This window comes from Bos grunniens, chromosome 1 (assembly GCF_055505025.1).
Source record: "Bos grunniens cultivar Pamir isolate PY7600 chromosome 1, Bosgru_T2T1.0, whole genome shotgun sequence".
NCBI lineage: Eukaryota > Metazoa > Chordata > Mammalia > Artiodactyla > Bovidae > Bos > Bos grunniens.
Genome location: NC_141165.1, coordinates 138,240,845 through 138,261,193, shown reverse-complemented (window position 1 = coordinate 138,261,193; position 20,349 = coordinate 138,240,845). Strand labels below are relative to the sequence as shown.

General features: G+C 37.2%; 1 protein-coding gene across 4 annotated transcripts in view; it reads left to right on the top strand.

Moving 5' to 3' along the window:
• Positions 1 to 19,315, top strand: part of C1H21orf91 (chromosome 1 C21orf91 homolog) — a 29,340-nt gene extending 10,025 nt beyond the window's left edge. For 3 of the 4 annotated variants that reach the window (XM_086322107.1, XM_086322100.1, XM_086322117.1), the window contains 3 exons: positions 15,737 to 16,273; positions 17,491 to 17,553; positions 18,980 to 19,315. In XM_086322107.1, coding sequence (XP_086178233.1) covers positions 15,737 to 16,273; positions 17,491 to 17,553; positions 18,980 to 19,146 — 767 coding nt within the window. In that variant the 3' untranslated portion in view covers positions 19,147 to 19,315. The remainder of the gene's footprint in view (positions 1 to 15,736; positions 16,274 to 17,490; positions 17,554 to 18,979) is intronic. The other variant, XM_086322111.1, reaches the window with a different exon arrangement.
• Positions 19,316 to 20,349: the final 1,034 nt, after the last annotated feature.

Genomic DNA, 20,349 nt, shown 5'->3' with positions numbered 1-20,349 from the left:
ATAGAAGCATCACGATTATAAATAAAGTATTTGTTACAATAGATAAAAATGACATTCTGATTCAAATTCATAATTCATTTCCACCCAGTGTGTTGGCAGAGATGAAAAGAAATGTTTTATGAGTTATCCAGAAACAAATTAAATCTAGATTGGAAATCTTTTAAATTGTTAGGTCAAAATTATCTATTCTCAGTAAAGGGATACACTTTTCAGGATTGAAATAATTTTATAATAGCTGTTACTAGAAAGCTGATAAAGAGAAATCAGCTGCCCAGAAATAATTTTCCTGTTGCATACGAAATAATACTGCCTGTGAAGAAAGAAGACAAAGGTAAATTTCTCTACTCAGGAAGAAATGAAATAATGACTCTCTAGTTAGGAGAAGCTAGTCCAATTGTCAAATACTTAAGAGATTTACACTTTTAGGTAAGTGACTTATCTAAATAATAGGTATTTATCAGCTATTCTGTGTTCCACATGCATTATTTCATTCTTAATACAGCTATATGAGATAGGTGCTAGGTTATCCCAATTTGATAAATGAGGGCGATAAGGAGAGAGTCTGGGAAGCTAATCTAGAATCACACCGCTTGGAAGTCCAAACCTGATCCCAAAAGTCCAAGTGCCTAAATCATTTCTGCTTCCAACGAAAATTACATGAACTCTTAAGAAATCTCAGAGATACTAAATAACTTCTAGGCAAAGTTACAGATGAATTACACCAATGTGAATGTTCAAGCAAGGAAGAAAATTTGGGTCCCAAGAAGTGCTTGCTTTTTAAAAGCTATTTCTACTTGTGATGCTGTTTAATTAATATACATTTGGTGGAATATCCAAAAGGAGACATTTTTCATGACCGAAGACAGTAGGATGATACAGTCTCCATATAGTTTGTAACTTAAATAGTCTGTCAAGAAAATATAGTCTTCACAGCACATAGATTAGATCATCAGAGAAGAGGGAAGGGCTGGGAAGAAGAGACACACACATGACAGTCTTGCTGCCCAGAAGACATGAGGAAGCTGAACTGTAGACTGACATTTGCTACGGAATCGTACAGGTGTCAGCTCGTCATGAGGCAGTGTTCTGACACTGCTCTCCTTCCTTCCAGCCATTCAAGTAACAGTGCTTAGCCTGATTAGCCTCCCTCAAGGGGGAATAGGTTCTGAGTAAGTGGAGGCAGACAGTACAAACTAAAGTGAAATTATCAGCACCAATCCTGGAATTACACACTATCTCCTTTGGTAGGTGAGCCTGGAATACTTCCTAGAAAGAGAAGAAGTAGGTGGTAAGACAGCATAACTTTATATAGCACTTTAGATGTTCAAAGGTACTTTTCCAGCACCTTAATTTCTACCTTGTAAAGAATAGTAACACTAATTGTGAATTTCAAATAAGGTGTTAACATGGAAAATGTAACAAGTAATTGAAATCCAAGTGGCCAAGTAACATTGCAGAATTATCAAAATGCTGTCACTTATAGTTCTAGTTAGAATGAATTTAAATCATTCTAATCCAGTTTGGCACACCATCTATTAGGATTTTGATAAAGGGAATAAGCCCATTAAACACTGAGCCTTGGATTTATAGTTTGTAATAAGGGAAAACAGTGACTGCTTACAAATAATTTTAAACTAGTGTATCTATTTCAGTTAGCGTTTTGGCATTACTGTCTCAGCTGTATAACAGCAAGGCAAAATAATGGTTTGTGGCACCCATGAAAATCTGAATCTCAAAGCTATGTTCATAGAGATTTTTATACACATTCATTCAGTAAATATTAATTAAGCAACTGCTGTGTGCCAGCAATTGCTTGGTAGCTAAGGATAATACAGTTAACAAGAATAAGTTATATGATATATTAGAAGGCAATATAGAGACATTTGCCTTTTATGAAGAATAAATTCAGTCGCCGTTATATTTTTCCATGTATTACCTTATTAAAATTCACACTTAGTGTTCATTTCCTACATGAAATGGAGATTAAATTTAATAGTAAAAGCGCCTTCCAACCACCAGAGTGCTATTCAAATACACTTGAATGACATCTTCAATATCTAAAACTCACAATAACTGATGAAATAATATCTGCCATTAATTTAGCAAATGATAATTGCTAGTCTGTTGTGAAAACAGAGTTCACACATAGAGGAAGTCTGGTGGTATTAAAGTATCCTTCATAACCTTGACCATGTTACTTTGACTCATTGGAATAATTTCAGTATGTCAACAATCAAGTTCAGTTCAATGTCAGTCAACATTTTGGCTGTATTTATACTACAAAGTAGAACAAATACAGTATAATAATTCCTATGTAATGTATAAGACAGTTCTTAAGAAAACTTAGTTTTTGATTACCAGTGTATTTGCTAACCAAATGAAATAGCAGTCATAAGTATCTGAGGAAAGAAATTAAAATATCACAATTCTCAGTCGAGACTAATTAAAGCATAATTTAATTTCATGTTTCTTACACCCTGTCTCTCTTTTCTACCACCCACTCTTCATTTATTCTTGCCTTCATTTGTTTTATCGTATAATGACACATCATCTTGCATACTTACAGTTATCTTCTCCGTAACCTGGCAGATTGACCGAAAAGATGATTAGAATGGCGGAAATGCTCCTGTCTCCTGTATTTATAAGAAAAAAAACCAAGGGGGAAAGCTTTCCTCTCTGTCCCTTAAGCTAGTTCTCGCAAGAGCAGTGTCCATTCAGTGTCTCCTCTGTCCTTCCTCCCTACCTCCTCTTCAATGCCCCTGTAATTGGCCTCCTCTTTTGCTTTCACCAGTGACTTCCTAGCTGTCAATACAATAAAGAGTTTCATGTCCTTGCCATTTTCAAAATCTGACATTTAACATTTCCCTCTTCTTTGAAACACTCAGCTCCTTGGGTTCTCTGTTAAAATAGCTCTGGCCTCTTATTTCTGCCCTCTTTTCTTCTTCTTTAGTTCATTAGCTATTGCAGATCCCTGAAATACTATTTTGTTGAATTCTGTCCTTGTTTTTCTTTTCTTCTCATATTTCACTATCTGTTTCTTTCATTGCATGAGCTTCAGCTATACCTTTATGAGCTAATGGAACTCCATAAACATATCATAGGCCAATTTTCTTTTAAATGCCAGACCTATTTATCCAGCCACCTTCTGGGCTTCTCCATTTAGATATTCTACAGGTGTTTTAGATGCTGAAAGACACTTGCTCCTTGGCAGAAAAGCAGTGACAGACCTAGACAGCATATTAAAAAGCAGAGATGTTACTTTGCCTACAAAGGTCCATATAGTCAAAGCTGTGGTTTTTCCAGTAGTCATGTATGGATGTGAGCTGCTGCTGCTGCTGCTAAGTTGCTTCAGTCGTGTCCGACTCTGTGCGACCCCATAGATGGTAGCCCACCAGGCTCCCCCGTCCCTGGGATTCTCCAGGCAAGAGTACTGGAGTGGGTTGCCATTGCCTTCTCCAATGCATGAAAGTGAAAAGTGAAAGTGAAGTTGCTCAGTCGTGTCCGACTCTTAGCGAGCCCATGGACTGCAGCCTACCAGGCTCCTCTGCCCATGGGATTCTCCAGGTAAGAGTACTGGAGTGGGTTGCCATTGCCTTCTCCAATGGATGTGAGAGTTGGACCATAAAGAAAGCTGAGTCCTGAAGAACTGATGCTTTTGAACTGTAGTGTTGGAGAAGATTCTTGAGAGTCCCTTGTTTAGCGAGGAGATCAAACCAGTCAATCCTAAAAGAAGTCAACCCTAAATATTCATTGGAAGGACTGATGAATCTAAAGCTCCAATGCTTTGGCCTCCTGATGCAAAGAGCCAACTCATTAGTAAAGACCCTGATGCTGGAAAAGACTGAAGGCAGGTAGAGAAGGGGGCAACAGAGGATGAGATGGTTGGATGGCATCACCGACTCAGTGGACATAAGTTTGAGCAAACTCCAGGAGATGGTGAAGGACAGGGAAGCCTAGCATGTTACAGTCCATGGGATAGCAAAGGGTCAGACATGACTGAGTGAACGACAGCACAGGTATCTTGAATTTAAGTTTCTCAGACTAAATTTATCTCCTTATTTCCATATACACATGTGTTTTTATTTCCTTCATCTTTGGTTCACATGGAATTCCAGGCCCAATACCCCAGAGATTGTGTTTCAATAGATCTACAGTTGAGTACCAGAATTTGCATTTTACCAGGAATCCCAGCTGACTCTTAAGCAGGTGGTCTCGGGACCAAACTTTGAAAAACTGCCCTGCGAATGAATGGTTCCAGTTTCTTCAGGACTTTCCATGTAAAGTTGTGCAGTTGAGGTGATGGGTTGTGGCTGAAATCTTACGTAAGCTCTGCTTTTCGAGCTGTATGCCTTTTATTCCTTCTTACAGTACCACCTCAAGACCCGCTTAGTCAGGTTTATAGACTTGATCCCCCATCCCCGTCACTACCCCACACCCCTAGTTCTCTCAGTATCACCAGAAGGGTCTTTAAAGTGCTAATCTGATATGCCATTAATTTTCTTAGAACTCCTCACTGATTCCTTACCATTTTCTTCTGGTTAGACTGTTAACTGCCTAACATGACACATGAAACATTTCATGACCAGGTATCTACTTAACTGGCTACCTTTATTACCTCTTCAAAGGCACTCTACAAGCCAATCATCCATGCCCACTGTCTCTCCCTTCCTCTAGTTTCCTCCATTTCTTTCTCACTTCCATACTTTGTTTATTTAGTTCCCTGTGTCTTAAACACAATTGACTTCACCTTCCTCCTAGTATGCACCTGCCTCCATGGGGTCTCGAAGAGCTGGACATGACTGGGCGACTTCACTTTCACTTTTCACTTCATGCATTGGAGAAGGAAATGGCAACCCACTCCAGTGTTCTTGCCTGGAGAATCCCAGGGACGGGGGAGCCTGGTGGGCTGCTGTCTATGAGGTCGCACAGAGTCGGACACAACTGAAGTGACTTAGCAGCAGCAACCTGTATTGATATTAAATAGAAGTGATAAATTACACTGTTGCCAGTGTTCACAGGGCCACTTCAAAGATCACAAAAAGATAATAAGTGTAGGAGCTCTTTGGTAAATACATCAGCAGCATGTGGTGCAACTGTTCATGTTGATTTAAATTAAAATATAGAAGTGTTTTGTTTTCATCTCATCTGAAAAGATGAAGTCTTCTGAAAAGATTATTCTGACTCATTTGTGTATTGAACAACTCTTCCATTGCCAAAATAATTCAGTGTTTTACATACATTGAAGTCTGACTTTATCCTCAGTTTTGGCTGCACTGGGTCTTAGTTGCTTCATCCAAACTCTTAGCTGCAACATGTGGGATCTAGTTTCCTGACCGGGGGTAGAACCTGGGCTCCCTGCATTGGGAGTGCAGAGTCTTAGCCCCTGGACCACTGGGGAAGTCCCCTGAGTTTATCTTTTTATGATTTGGTTTTCAGTAGATTTTTCTGCTCTAGCCCCTGTAATTTCCCTCATGTAGCAGCTGCCCTGCTCAGTGGCTCAGTGGTAAAAGAATCTGCCTGCCAAGCAGAAGATGTGGGTGCAGTCCCTGGGAAGAACTCCTGGAGAAGGAAATGGCAGCCCACTCCAGTATTCTTGCCTGGGAAATGCCCTGGACAGAGGAGCCTGGCCTCGTACTGTCCATAGGGTCACAAAGACTAGGACAAGACTGAGCAATTAAACAGCAACAATCAAAGCTAATCCTTTCCCCAGTTTCTTTCAACAATACGAATTGTGTTCACACGTCAGTGTCTTTTTCCCTCAGTGCCTTTCAAGTCTTTGGGTCTCCAACAAGGATTTCCAGATAAAACTATGCAGTGGTTATAATCTGACTTCGGAGGAGGGGAATCTTTGATTTGAAAGTTATCCTTTGCTAGATACATTGTTAGCCTAAGGAAATTTTCAACCTTAAAAATATTCAGAATGTTGGGATATTTTAGGACTGTGTATCTTTTATCATTCCAGTATAATTTTTTTGTTTTACTTAGTACATTGGAACATACAGTATATAACTTAAAACCTGATTTGTCTTGCACTAAGACACACTATTTTCTTTCCCAAACCAAAATATTTCTTTATAGGCTTTTTAAAAAATGTTTTAAATTCTCAGTATTTAAATGATGAAAGATTTTCTCTCATTGAAATGAAATTGCTCTCTTTCCATCTCTTTTTATTTTCATTGAAAAAACAAACTATTACAGAAAAATCAAAATACAGGAAACAAAAAGAATTTTAAGATTTACAATCCCACATATCTACCAATAATCTCTTAATATTTTTGGTGTTTTATAAATTATTTTCTGCAGTAGAGTATGCATGTATACATGGTAAATTGTGTTTAAAAATGAAATCAGGCTATATATACCATTTATAACTGGTCTTTTAATTTAATATATCAGAAACATCTTTTTCATATTAATGGATAAAAAAGGTTGCACTGCATTGGACTGTAATTTTTATAATTGTTTCATCATGGAACGATTTTATTGGACACTAGCTCTCCAAACCCTTTCTGTAAATCAAAGTTCCTTTTACTCTAGAAATGCTGTGATTCAATTATAGTACATAGTCACAATCTTTTTTAGCATTTTTTAGTATGATTCATCAATTATTGCCTTTTTGAAAAATCTTTAGTTTGTTTAATCAAATGGCTTTCCCATCAGTTTTAATTTTTACCATTTACTACCTATAGTAGTAATTGAATTATAAATGACTTCAAATTCACTTGCTAGTAAATCTCTATTAGATGCTGCTGTAAAGCATTATATAAGGAATAGTCAACTAAAATTTCAGGAACAATGATTCAGATATATGCAAAGAAGTTGAGATATAAAACATGTTTTATAAATAGCTGCAGGACAGCTTTTATTTTGTTTTTCTTATTTGTAAGAAAATAAATCAGGCAAAACCTTAACTAGGCAGACAGCAGTTCAGGAGATAAAGGGCAGAGTTCACATAGCTATCACATTTCTTACTTTTGAACTCATAAATTTCCTTTTTCATAATGGTTTATCCTCGTTCATCCATGTATTATGAATGCCTTTTTTCTAGACTTACCTTTTGTTTAAGTAATGTGTATCTTTTTGACTTTGCCTATTTGGGGGAAAGTTTTACTTAGAAAAATGGAATAAGTAGAAGGTTACTTAGGTCAACTGGGTTATTTACAAGTTTTTATAACTTTTAATTCTTTGTGCCACTTAACAATTATAGTCTAAACATAGTATTTTTAATGTGCTAGAAAAGCAGTTTTAGCTTTTTATATTCTGTGCTACTGTGAGCTTAGTATCCTAAAGATGGATAACTTCCATTCGTATTCTTTTTCCAAATACCCTTGTACTTCATCAGTTATCTATGGACAAGCTACCCTGTCCAATTTGGTAACCTAGCCACAAGGTAGTGATTTAAATTTAAGTTAATTAAAGTTAAAAGTAAAACATAGTTCCTTGGTCATACTTGCTACATTTCACATGCCTGGTAGCCACATAAGGCTAGTGGCTATCGTACTGTATATAGCACAGAGCGAGAGCACGTCCACTGTCACAGAGAGTTCTAGTGGACCTTTCTCGTTAAAATAGGTAACTAAATTTGAGAGCAGGATTGAGTGTAGCTTGTTATTTTTTGTACCCAGTTAGTAATAAACAGTTGTTATGTAGGTGTGTTTCTCCAGTTTCCCAACTGTTACGATGAAAAAGTAAAATTCACTGAGAAAGGTTTTCTTTTTGATAAATTATTTGCAGTTTATACATCCATCATTACAAGAATTCAGTTCTACTGTGGCTTCCTTGGTTATTTGAGGTTGAGGTTTGCCTTTTAACATCAACCTTCTGAACTCTTTGCTGATTGAAATTTGCCCTTATAATTCATTTATTGGATTATAAGCTGCTTTGACTAACTGCTCAATCCTTCTCTTCGCACACCCAAAAACCTTTGTCATAAACATCTCCTAAACTGAAATATGCTGTCCACAGACCTCCTGTTGGTATATCTTTCTTTAAGGCAATGATTCTCAAAATTTGGAAAAGCAAGTTGCTGAGCCCATCGGTGTATTGGCTTAGTACAGTTTCCAATAATTCCATCTGTTTCCAAGGCAGAGATAAGCAATTCCCTGTTCCTTTAAACTGTATGTTGGGTATTTGAACACGACAGACTCTTAAGTGATGTGAGGGGGAGGGGAATGGAGCACTGTTAACCACAGAACCCACTGGGCACAGAGCACAACTGATAAAATTTTCCAAGAGGTAGAAGCTTGTCCTGTTGCAGATTTAAGGAAGTAGGTGCCCCAGCTATTCATCCTCGCTTCCCACCTTCAGGCTAATCTGCCTTTCGTTAGTAAGAGCCTAGATAATCTGAGCGTCCTCCCACTGCTTTCCTGTGACTGGCAGTAGATCTAAAGGTGATCACTCTTCTTGAATCATGGCTTGGCTGCTGCTTGATCATCAAATGCAGAGGAGCCTGGTCACTTAGGGTGTCCAGCCATTACCTATGCAGAAGCAATCCAGACCTACATCATTACAGAGTCTTGGTGCAGTGTGAGAATCACTAACCAGCATGGCTGTGCTTGCCGCTGGATAAGTCACAAGTACCTGCACACTCCCAAAGGGAAAGATAAGGACTGTTGAAGAGCAGTTGCCCAATTTTCAGGCAGTAGCTGCTTCTCATTACTAGCCATTTGCTGTCAGATCTTCTGATTTTGTTTTTAAGGGAAACCAAGAAATCGAAAACTGTAAGTGAATCTAAATTTTTAAAAAACATTTATAGGCTAAACAGAACTTGCTACAGTATGGATCCAGACTTCAAGCTGTGGGCATGCCACCTCTACTTCCAGAAAAGTGAAAAGTGTTAGTCACTCAGTCATATCTGACTCTTTACGACCCCATGGACTATAGCCCACCAGGTTCCTCTGTCCATGGAATTCTTCAAACAAGAATACTGGAGTGGGTAGCCATTCCCTTTTCCAGGGAGTCTTCCTGACCCAGGGATCAAACCTGGGTCTCCTGCATTGTAGGCAGATTCTTTAGCATCTGAGCCATCAGGGAAGGCCCAACTTTTCCTCTATTCCTTTTTTCAGAAATGGAAACCTGGTCCTCAGAAACAAAGGCATAACAGCTCCTTCCTTTCCTTCTTTCTTCAATAGAGTTTAGCTGTTTGCTCCCATCTTTACAATTAACACTTACTGAAAAAGTGGAAACAGTGACAGACTTTATTTTCTTGGGCTCCACAATCACTGCGGACCGTGACTGCCACCGTGAATTAAAGACACTTGCTTCTTGGAAGAAAAGCTATGACAAACCTAGACAGCATATTAAAAAATAAAAACCAGAGACATCACTCTGCTGACAAAGGTCTATATAGTTAAAGCTATGATTTTTCCAGTAGTCATGTATGGATGTGAGAGTTGAACCATAAAGAAAGCTGAGCACCAAAGAATTGATGCTTTTGAATTGCGGTGCTGGAGAACACTTTCGAGAGTCCCTTGGACTGCAAAGATATCAAAGCAGTCAGTCCTAAAGGGAAAGCAGTCCTGAATATTTATTGGAAGAATGAAGCTCCAATACTTTGGCCACCTGATGCAAAGAGCTGACTCATTGGAAAAGACCTTGATGCTGGAAAAGATTTGAGGGCAAGAGGAGAGATGGTTGGATGGCATCATTGACTTAATGGACATGAGTTTGAGCAAGGAGATAGTCAAGGACAAGGAAGCCTGGCATGCTGCAGTTCATGGGGTCACAAATAGTCGGACATGATGGAACAACAAAGATGTACATAAACATCGCTTAATATGGGCAACACATAATCATGTAGATGCTTGTTCTCCCATTCCTAGCAACCAGGGTAAGATCATCACAAGAAGAAACACCTTAACTCTTGGAAAACTCTTTATGCTGGGCAAATGTGAGCCTCCATAAAAAAAGATTTTGAAGCAGTACTGTGAATTGTTGCACAAATGTTGGTTATGTCTGGAGGCAGTGTGCTTAAAATTTCTTCACAGCCTGTTAACCTGAAACTTGAATCATAACTAAATTATCTTGCTTTACTTTAAAATTAAGAAAGAATACACAAACCCACCATTTGGAAAACCAATACTGCCAGTTCTCTAATTTTTTATTTTTTTATTTTGAAGCTGTAGTAAAAGTTAAAATGCTTACTCCCTTAGAGCTTTCCAGTCTCCTGCTGATATGATAACAGGTATTACAGCTTTACATCCAACAGTTGGTTGTATTATATTTGCTCAACCTATGGAATACCAAATTATATGAAGCCAGTCCTTTGACTGAGAAATGAAATATAGCAGTCACATTCAGAAGGAAGACTAATTGCAGAGTAAATATGCATATGGCAGTCAGATGATAGGAGTCGAGAACCTGTGAAAATAAGGCATGTAACATCAGTGTAGTCGGCTGAGAGATGGTACTGTTTGATAGGACCAGCTGGGGAACCAGCAGGAAAAGATTGCTTTGCTTCTCTAATTACCACCAACCCATAAATAAGATCTTCAAGAGGCTAAAAGGGAAAAGCAGAAGGTGATGGGACATGTCGTAAAACTTAAGTGTTTGGGGTTCTGTGGCTGTTTTTTAGTGCCATTTGGAGTATCATCTTGTGAGAGGACAAACTGTTACTACAATAAACATATTAAATATATGCATGGAAACATCTTCATTTTAAAAGGGTGACAATGATAAGCAAACGAGAAGGTCTACATTTGAGTGGCTTTTGCCCTTTATGGCTTTAACCAAGTTTTCTTAAAGCAAATTGATCCTAGAAAGGAACTTAAAGAATAGAAATGGGGATAGCATGGCAGATGGGTTAGTGGGAGGGTTTTCAAAGTATGTGAGAATGGTATAACAGAATCAGAAATGGAAGTGGGGAAAGATGTTATAAAGAAAACTATTGAATAGAAACAGCTTAAGTTTTTAAAATACCTCTGTTCATGCAGAAATGTCCACCTAAATAAATTTCCAAAATATTGTCAATTATGGTTGCCAAGTAAGGTCTTGGTTCTCTACTAATCAGGAACTCAAGACCCAAAGTTACGTAGCCATCTGTGTGATAAGTTTTAAAGTTTTCCTAATACTTAGGATGTCAGTTTGCCTGGAAAATCCCATGGACAGAGGAGCCTGGTAGGCTGCAGTCCATGGGGTTGCTAAGAGTCGGACACATCTAAGCGACTTCACTTTCACTTTTCACTTTCATGCATTGGAGAAGGAAATGGCAACCCACTCCAGTGTTCTTGCCTGGAGAATCCCAGGGATGGGGGAGCCTGGTGGGCTGCCATCTATGGGGTTGCACAGAGTCGGACACGACTGAAACGACTTAGCAGCAGCAGCAGGTTGTCAATTATATTGGTCCTCAGTTTTATTAGGAAGTTGTAGTACAGTTTTTGTGAAACTGGTTTGGAAATTACTTGTAACTCAGTTTCTGAAAAGTACCAACTCATTTAATTGCATTTAGATTCATTTCCTTTGAAAAGCTTCTGAAGAAACAAATTAGTGCTCAGAGCTGTTAACACTTGTAAATGCAATTAAAATTTATAAAGTCAATTGGAAAACTCACTGGGATCTCTGATAATAACAGTGGTTGTTTCTCTTATATTAATTCAAACTGATGAGGTGAAAAAAATAAAATCACTTCAGGAATTTATAAAATGACACATATATTGTTGATACAAATTGAGAGGGCTAAATTTTTAGTGAGCTAAAGAAGATATAGATACAGATCTGGATGAATGAGCTACAGTTTACATAAAACAGCCTTGTATATTCACAGTATGTATATTTATAATAAAAATAAGTAATTGAGTACAAGTTCCTGATTTTATTTGGCAGATTGAATGATGCCAGTGGAATGCATCTCTATATATCAGTGCCACTCATCAGTTCTTGGGATTAATGTCATATTAAACCAAATGTAGGAGTAACTTCACTGGAAGATGTCTTTAATTAACTTCTGTGTGTGTGTGTGTTCGCTCAGTCATATCCAACTCTTTGTAACCCCATGGACTATAACACACAAGGCTTCTCTGTCCATGGGATTTCCCAGGCAAGAATACTGGAGCGGGTTGCCATTTCCTCCTCCTGGGGATCTTCCCAACCCAGGAATTGAACTTGGGTCTCCCGCATTGGCAGGCGAGTTCTTTACCACTGTGCCACCTGGGAAGCCCAGTTAACTTCTGAGAGCCTGCAAAACTGCACAGCCTAGTTACCTTGCAGATGGGCAAAACTTCATTGCAGTAGACCTCAAATAATAATTGGTAATAAGTTTTAGGTTTGCTTTTTAAATACAATTTTAATTTTCCTTTATTCATGTAATGACTTTTTCTTGAGTACTTGCTATGTGCTAGGCACTATGATAATAAGGATGTACATAATACAGATGGTGCTCTTTCTCACAGAATTTACATTTAGCAGGAGATAAAGGCCAGTGAACAAGCAATTTTAAAATCTGGTGCCATTAGCTAAGATGTAACTGGTTAGAAAAGGCTTCTTAGAGGAAGGAAGAACTAGAGAGGGGATGGTGATGAAGACCCAAATAACGTAGTGGGAGTGGTAATGGAGTGAAGGAATATTAAATATGCTAGATTTTAGGGTGAAGAAGTCTAGCAAGGTGGACAGTAAAACATCTGGGATGGGGAGCAAGGAGGAACTGTCAAAGAGGACACCCAGATTTCTTCCTTGAGCAGTTGGGTGTGCCAGACTCAGGAGGGGGATTGGGTGTGGGTGCAAGAATGGAGGAAGAGGCAGGGTGAATGTAAGGAGCAGTTGGGACCTCTAGGGGCATGGCAGCCTGCCCCAGTATCCTTGCCTGGAGCATTCCATGGACAGAGGAGCCTGGCAGGCTCCAGTCCATGAGATCACAGAGTTGGACATGACTGAGCGAATAAGCACATGAGACATCTAAGTAGAAATACTCCCACATTCAGAACTCTTCCTGTCATGACATTTTTTTGTCTTTTATAGGGGATTTTTCACTTGAGTGTCTGAATCTGAAATGCACATTTACATATTTTCATAGTAAATTGAATATTGTTGTTCTCTGACTTGCTTTTCATCTCAGCTGATTACCAGTATGCATATAATTATGTGTTTACTGGGCTCCAAACATTCATTTGGGTGGGGATTTAAGTAAAACTTAAAATATTATTTCTGGAGAACAAAAAGTTCTATTACATAAATTACTGAGAAGAAAGATTGGATTAAAAAAAATCATTAACTTTAAAAGCCCACATTATTCTTCAAATAAACATTTATTATATTGACTTATTAAAGCTCTGGGGCACATTGGGAAATTTGTTGTTTCATTTTTTTGTCTTTTTTTTTAATACAACTTCTGAACATTCCAAATAAATTTTTAAAACCAAAAAAAAAACTAGCAGCAAAGAATAATGACTTTCTTTTGGCTTCCCAGGTGGCACCAGTGGTAAAGAACCCACCTGCCAATGCAAGAGACATAAGAGACATGGGTTCAATCTCTGGGTCGGGAAGATCCCCAGGAGGAGAGCATGGCAACCCACTCTTGTATTCTTGCCCGAAGAATCCCATGGACAGAGTAGCCTGACAGGCTATGGTCCTTGGGGTCACAAAGAGGCAGACACGACTGAAGCAACTTAGCGTGAACGCACATAGCCTAGTTTAGAATCCTTTTTATACACAGAAGGATTTCCTTTCATATATAGTAAGGGAGGGAGAAGGCAATGGCACCCGACTCCAGTACTCTTGCCTGGAAAATCCCATGGACGGAGGAGGAGAAATAGAATTTACAAGGTTTGGATTCAGCTAACCCATGGCTACATAGATTAGTGCTGTGGCAGTGGACTGAGAATGAGCCCATTTATGGTTTCAGGGATTGGCCAGCTATCTGTTGGCAGTGAGCCCTAAGAGAGTAAGAAAGCTCTTTAAAGAATTTCCCAAAGCTAGTAAAATAAGCGAGCTTCAGGTTCTCTCTGCCTAGCAATCAGTATTAGAATCAAACAGCAGAATGGAAGTATTTATTTTATCTGTAATTGATACTAACTACCTTTTTGTCTTACTTATATTAAAACATACATAATATTATAAAATACTTTTAATGGTTTCTTTCTAATCAAGATTTGTGCACTTCCTTTTTATGTTAAGGTTTCGAAGGCATACACAGTGTTGTCAAATAGAGCTTTGAAGTTTTGTGCTTGAATATTTTAATTTTGCAGGAAATTTGACCTAACTAGACAATAACTGGTAAAAAGTATATACACACACAATTGCAGCACAGGCACCAAAGGGGTAAATAAAATGTGTATGCAGTTGTTTTAAGTTTGGTTTTTACACTCGGTGGAAGAAACAAGACTGAGATAGTTGAGTTTACCTGGTGAGGCACGTCTACTTAATTAGACTGTTAGTATTTAAGAGGGGTACCCCCATAGCTTACTTGTGAGGGAACTGACAGCCCAGTTAGTACTGGTTTTGGCAGGACCCACTATTGGCTGATGTGATGTTTTAGAACAAGTTAGAATTTGTGAGTATTTTGCACCTGATTTAATACTGTTAAAATACAAATACATCACTATCTTAGTATTGGCCAGGGTTTGCAAGTCAGTGAATAAAATTATTACAACTTCAGCTTTTAAAACAAGGGATGAATACGGAATGTAATGTTTTCTGATGAGTCAGTTAAAACTTCTTTTTTAAACTAACACCTGAGTGGCTCTCAGCTTCCTGTTTTCAAAGCTAAGCAGTTTAGACTGGTTAATTCTTGCAGGCGTTAATTTTCCATTCCACATCCCATGTTCACCTTCAATATGAAAGCACTGCTGTTTTATTTTAAATGGTTTGAACTTACAAAAATGTATCAATGTATTCTATATTTCAAAGTATGTTGTATATTTGAAAATGTATTCTCTCTTTTAAAAAACAATAGAGATAGCATACTTGAGCTCTACTAAAAAGCTGGAAATGTAAATGTGTAAGATTTTCCATGATTTGTGGTACGTAATGAACATTTGTGAGTTGAAGAATTATATTGGCTATTGTATCTTGGTAGCTCTGAGAATTTGTTGCTCTGAGAATAAGAATTGTGTGTAGTGCATTTCTTCTAGAGATAAAATTATCTTGATAAAGTTTTAGTAAGTATTAAACATGTAAAAACATTTTAGATGTTTTTATTTTCTTACTTGAAAAAGTCGAGACAGTTCATTGACTTTTTGAGGCTTTTATTAATGTATATTTTTCTGATTCTGGTTTATCTTTCCCCAGTAAAAATATAAGTTAATTTTAAATCATGATTTACTATGTTTTTTTGTTAGGGAAAAAATTGTGAAGCATTTCTCTTATTAAACCTATAACAAAAATTTTTACAAATGTGTAACTTCAGGAGAGCTAGTGAAGAAAGCTTTATAATGTACAGGTCAAGATTCTGTAAGTATAGATTGCTGGTTCAGTGGTATTTTTTAATATTATGCAATAACATGCCTCTGGACTGAGGTTGAAATTGAATCATTAAGTCCTTAAGAAAGGCTTTGCTATTCATAAGAATTTAATATTTCTGCTATTCAGAATTTATTGAATATATAGTTAAACTGAAGCATAAATTATTAGGCTATATCATTATTGTAATATATACATGTATATTATTAATATTAATATTCTTTAGCATTTTTCCACTAATTTGCAAATTAATCAGTGACTCGGTATTTTACTAAGATTTGTATTTTTTAATGCAGCTTATAAAAAACAAAATTGTGTCAAGTCTTACTTCTTTTTTTTTCTTTAGGAATACCAAAATCTGATCTCCTGCACACCAAATCGTTAAGGGGCCATAAAGACTGCTTTGAAAAATATCATTTGATTGCAAACCAGGATTGTCCTCGATCTAAGCTTTCAAAAAGTACTTATGAAGAAGTTAAAACTATTTTGAGTAAGAAGATAAATTGGATTGTACAATATGCACAAAATAAGGATCTGGATTCAGACTCCGAATGTTCTAAAACCCCCCAGCATCACCTGTTTAACTTCAGGCATAAGCCAGATAAAAAGTTACTCCCACAGTTTGACTCTCCAGTACCAAAGTACTCTGCAAAGTGGATAGAAGGAAATGCAGGTGGCCTCTCAAACTGTACACAGCAAATGTTGGAGCAGAAGGAGAACACAAACTTTGGGCTTGCTGTGTTACAAGATTCGGGTGCCACTTTATGCCATAATAGTGTACTGTGGCCTCATAGTCACAACCGGGAACAGAAAAAGGAAAAGACAATCTCTGGTCCAGAGGCTCATGTCCAGACCCAGCATCCACATTACAGCAGAGAGGAATGTAAGTATAGGGAAAAGGGGTAAAGACTGGAGTTCTTTTGGTTCTTTTTTATTTTTTTAATGTTTTATATATGTGATGTGTCAAGAATTTTGCTGTGGAAGTACAGATTTGGTTAATTTAGCATTTAAATGACAGGTTCACCCTAGCAAAAATGCCATCATTTCTTTGGAATATTCCTTAGTATGTCCTAAAACCACTGGAATTCTACAGTCCCATCATTTGTTTTGCCATTTCAAATGATTAACAGAACGGAATCAACAGATTGGGAATTAGAAAGTTCAGGGTTCATATAGTTTAGAAGCAGAGCCTCCACCATTGACAAACACACACTGTTATGTTGCTAATCCCTACAAGACTAATTGGGGCTGGTATTTCAAAAGCAGAAATCTGACATTTTACCAAAGGCTAAAGGTAACGTGGGCACCTGGAAAAAGTGACTCATTCAGTCTGCATCTATTTCTTCAAAAACACACAGGAGCGGAGTTAATTTTAATTACCTTAGAATCAAGTGATCTTAGGGCTAGAAGGGCCCTTGGGTATATTTTTATATAACTCCTTGATTCTACATCTGAGTTATCTCCAGTTGACGGTGCTCCCCTGATGGCTCAGTGGTAAAGAGTCGCCTGCCAATTCAGGAGACGAAGTCAGTTCCTGGGATGGGAAGATCCCCTAGAGTAGGAAATGGCAACCTACTCCAGTATTCTTGGCTGGAGAATTCCATGGACAGAAGAACCTGGTGGGTTGCAGTCTATCGGGTCACAAAAGAGTCAGACACAACTTAGTGACTTAACAACATATAGCTAGATAAATTGATTTTCAAACTGTTTTCATAGTACGTTAGTCTTTTTCAAGCTACACATCATGAAGCGTGTGGCGCTTTAGCAAAGTCAACTCAATGGGTAGTAACTAGCCCTTTTTAAAAACTGAAACAGCATGAGAAATATCAGAACCCACTGGACCTAATGCTAAGAATTTTCAGTGAACCTTTTATTTCAGGTGGAAATAGACCAGTTGTGAAATAGACTGGTTGTGAATTGTGGGCAGAATTTGAAAACCCAGCACTTTAGGAGTTAATGAATGAATCCTAGGGTCCTGTTAAATGTCATGTTCAGAAATAAGTGCAGATACTTTTTTTAAATAGGATGTTGTGTTGATGGTGTAGATAACTTATTTTCCCAGGTTGTCATGGTAGTAATGAATGTATTTTCATGTTTCAGTGAATTCGATGACTCTTGGTGAGGTAAAGCAACTGAATGCAGAGCTCCAACAGCAAATACAGGGTAAAGACTCATGTCAGTACTTTTTACATGTGCCAGTTTTGATACAGAAAATCCCTTATTAGCATTATTTGCATTTAAATTTAGAAATGATCCTCTTAGAGTTTCCAGAGCAAAAAGAATTTTTCTTAGTCTTCTCTGTGACCTGCTGGTGAAGTAGATTCTTCTTTTTCTGGTGAAAACAGAGACTACAACTTAAATCTCTTACTAACATGTTTTTACTACCTACTGTTGTACAAGGCACTGCACAGGTGTGCTCCTTAGCAGATTTTTAAGGCAGGTGGTATTGGCCCCCCCTTTTTTTTTTGTTATTATTAACTCTTCCAAACACAAACGTAGTCAGAATAATGTAGTGAAACCCTCTTTCCCAATTTCAGCTAGCTAATTTTCCTTCTTCTCTACTTGTACCCATTTTCCTTCCCCTACCCCCACCTCCAGCATGGATTATTTTGGAACAAATTCCAGACAATATTTTATTTTGTTGTCCATAAATGTAATAGTTTAGAATTTTCTCTAAAAGATAACATTCTTTTTTAGGCAATCACAACCTCATCTTTTTAAAAACAGAACAGTAGTTTGTTAACATCATTCAAGTATGATGCTAATACAGTTAACAGTGTTCAAATTCCCCATTGTCTTTTTTTCTTTTTCCCCTACAATTAATTCCCATTTAGGTGAGGAAACTGCACTTCAGAAACCTTAAGTTGCTTACAGTTGCTTCAGTTGCTTACAGAGATCTTGCATTCAGTAAGCAACAGATTATGGATTCTAATTCCTGTCCTTTTAACTCCAAAGGTAGTGGTTTTTCTTGACCACACAGCCTCTCAGGATAATAACATAATAATAGCAACTTACATTTATCAAGTACTTATCCTGTGACAAGTACTTTACAAGTATGATCTTATTTAATCTTCACAGTAACCCTATGAGGTGCTTACTTTCATTACTGAGGTTATTCCATAAGAGGAAATTAAAACATAGTTTAAGTTACTTGCCTGAGACACGTAAGAGTCAGAACAAAAATTCAAAAATTCAGGTAGTCTGATTCCAGAGACTCTTAGAGGAGGTTCCAGACCTGGGTACTAACAGGCACTTTACTGTCCATAAATCATATTAGAAATTCATTGAACCTGTATATTCCATGTGAGGAAAGGATCTCAGAGATGATTGTAACTGTCATCTCTGCTGTGCATCCGGGTCACTGCTTAGGACTCGCAAGTTTCATTTGATGGAGAACACCATATTCCAGTTGGCTATGCAACGTGTACAACTTCCTAGGATGATCAAAACTCAGCTGTTTCCTTGGTTTCAAACTACTTTCATTACAAACACTTGCCCAATGTGTTCATTTCAGCTTAAGTACTTGAAATATAAATCATAGATTAGCTTTCTGTGTATTAAAAATAGAATTACTTTTAAATTTTTACAGAAGTTTTTGAAGAGTTAGCCCACCAAGTGCAAGAGAAAGATTCTTTAGCCTCAGAGCTCCATGTCCGCCACGTTGCCATCGAACAGCTTCTCAAGAACTATTCCAAGTTACCATGTCTGCAGATGGGCCGAACGGGATTGAAGTCACACCTGCCCATAAGCAACTGAACTCAACTTACACTTACTTCCTATGCTCTGCCATTTTTTGGTCTGCTGGGCATGTTCACTTTGAAGAAGTTGAAGAAAGTTATGGTCAATTATTTTATGGTCATTAAATTTGCAAAGATTAAGGCAATATTCAACATCTTTGCCAAATAAAGCAGACCATTACACTCTAGTCTGCTAGGGTTAATCATTTTGATTCATTTGGGGAATCTGTTTTCCTGTAATTACTAAACAGCCCTCCCTAATTTATACCACATGTGACTACTTAAATATACTGTTACAGTGATTTTATTAAACATGTTTTAATGTAATTCACCTGTCAAAACAACAGAAGGTTAACAGTTCTTATATTAGTCTAAATTACTGAAGATAACATTTAAGAGGGAAATGGAATTCATAATATCACCTCTTATTTATTGAGCAATATTTTAATATGAAAATTTTATATATAAAAATGCTATTTTAGGTACCTTTTCATTCTCTTTATAAATGTGTATTTAAATGGCTCTATATATTATAGTTACACTTCACGTGTGAATATGTTACCCATATTTCACATCACTGCATTTTATTCTCTTAATAATGTTTTTACAGCTGTTATCTTGTTTTCCAAAGATAAATGTATTTTGGAATAGAAATCTATCTAGTTGAACTGTTTTGACTTCTAGAGGAGTTAATAACTTTTTAAAGCAAGTATACAGGAAAATAAAAGACATTATTTTTTTCTAATAAAAGCAATTATGAGTTCAGGAAGAAAATACTAATCTAGTTTTTGTATGTCAGCTCATCTCTATAGAAGTAAAAGCCTATTCTAGTCAGTATTACTTTCAATAATGACTTTGATGTGTTAGAATTTAGACAAGAATTTTAAGTCAAGCCTCACTTCCAAGTCAAATGTAGTATCTATCTTCAAATTTAATATGCCATGAAACTGTTGTCCTGTCTTTGAAAAAAATTAAAATCATTTTGTGTGCTCGATAAAAGTTCAAGAATTCAACTGTCCAAATTCTGTTAACATCATTGATAGTCGTGCCCAAAGAAAGCATTTTCTAAATTTTAGAATATAAAGGAAAAGAGAAGATTGCTTGTGACAGAAAAGTAAAACTCTTAATTCAAAAAAATAAGCTCCTTTTTAAGAAGATATTCTTGTTAGTTGCTTCTCATGTTTCCAAGAGTTCTGAACAAACAGGTTGTCTCAAACAGAGA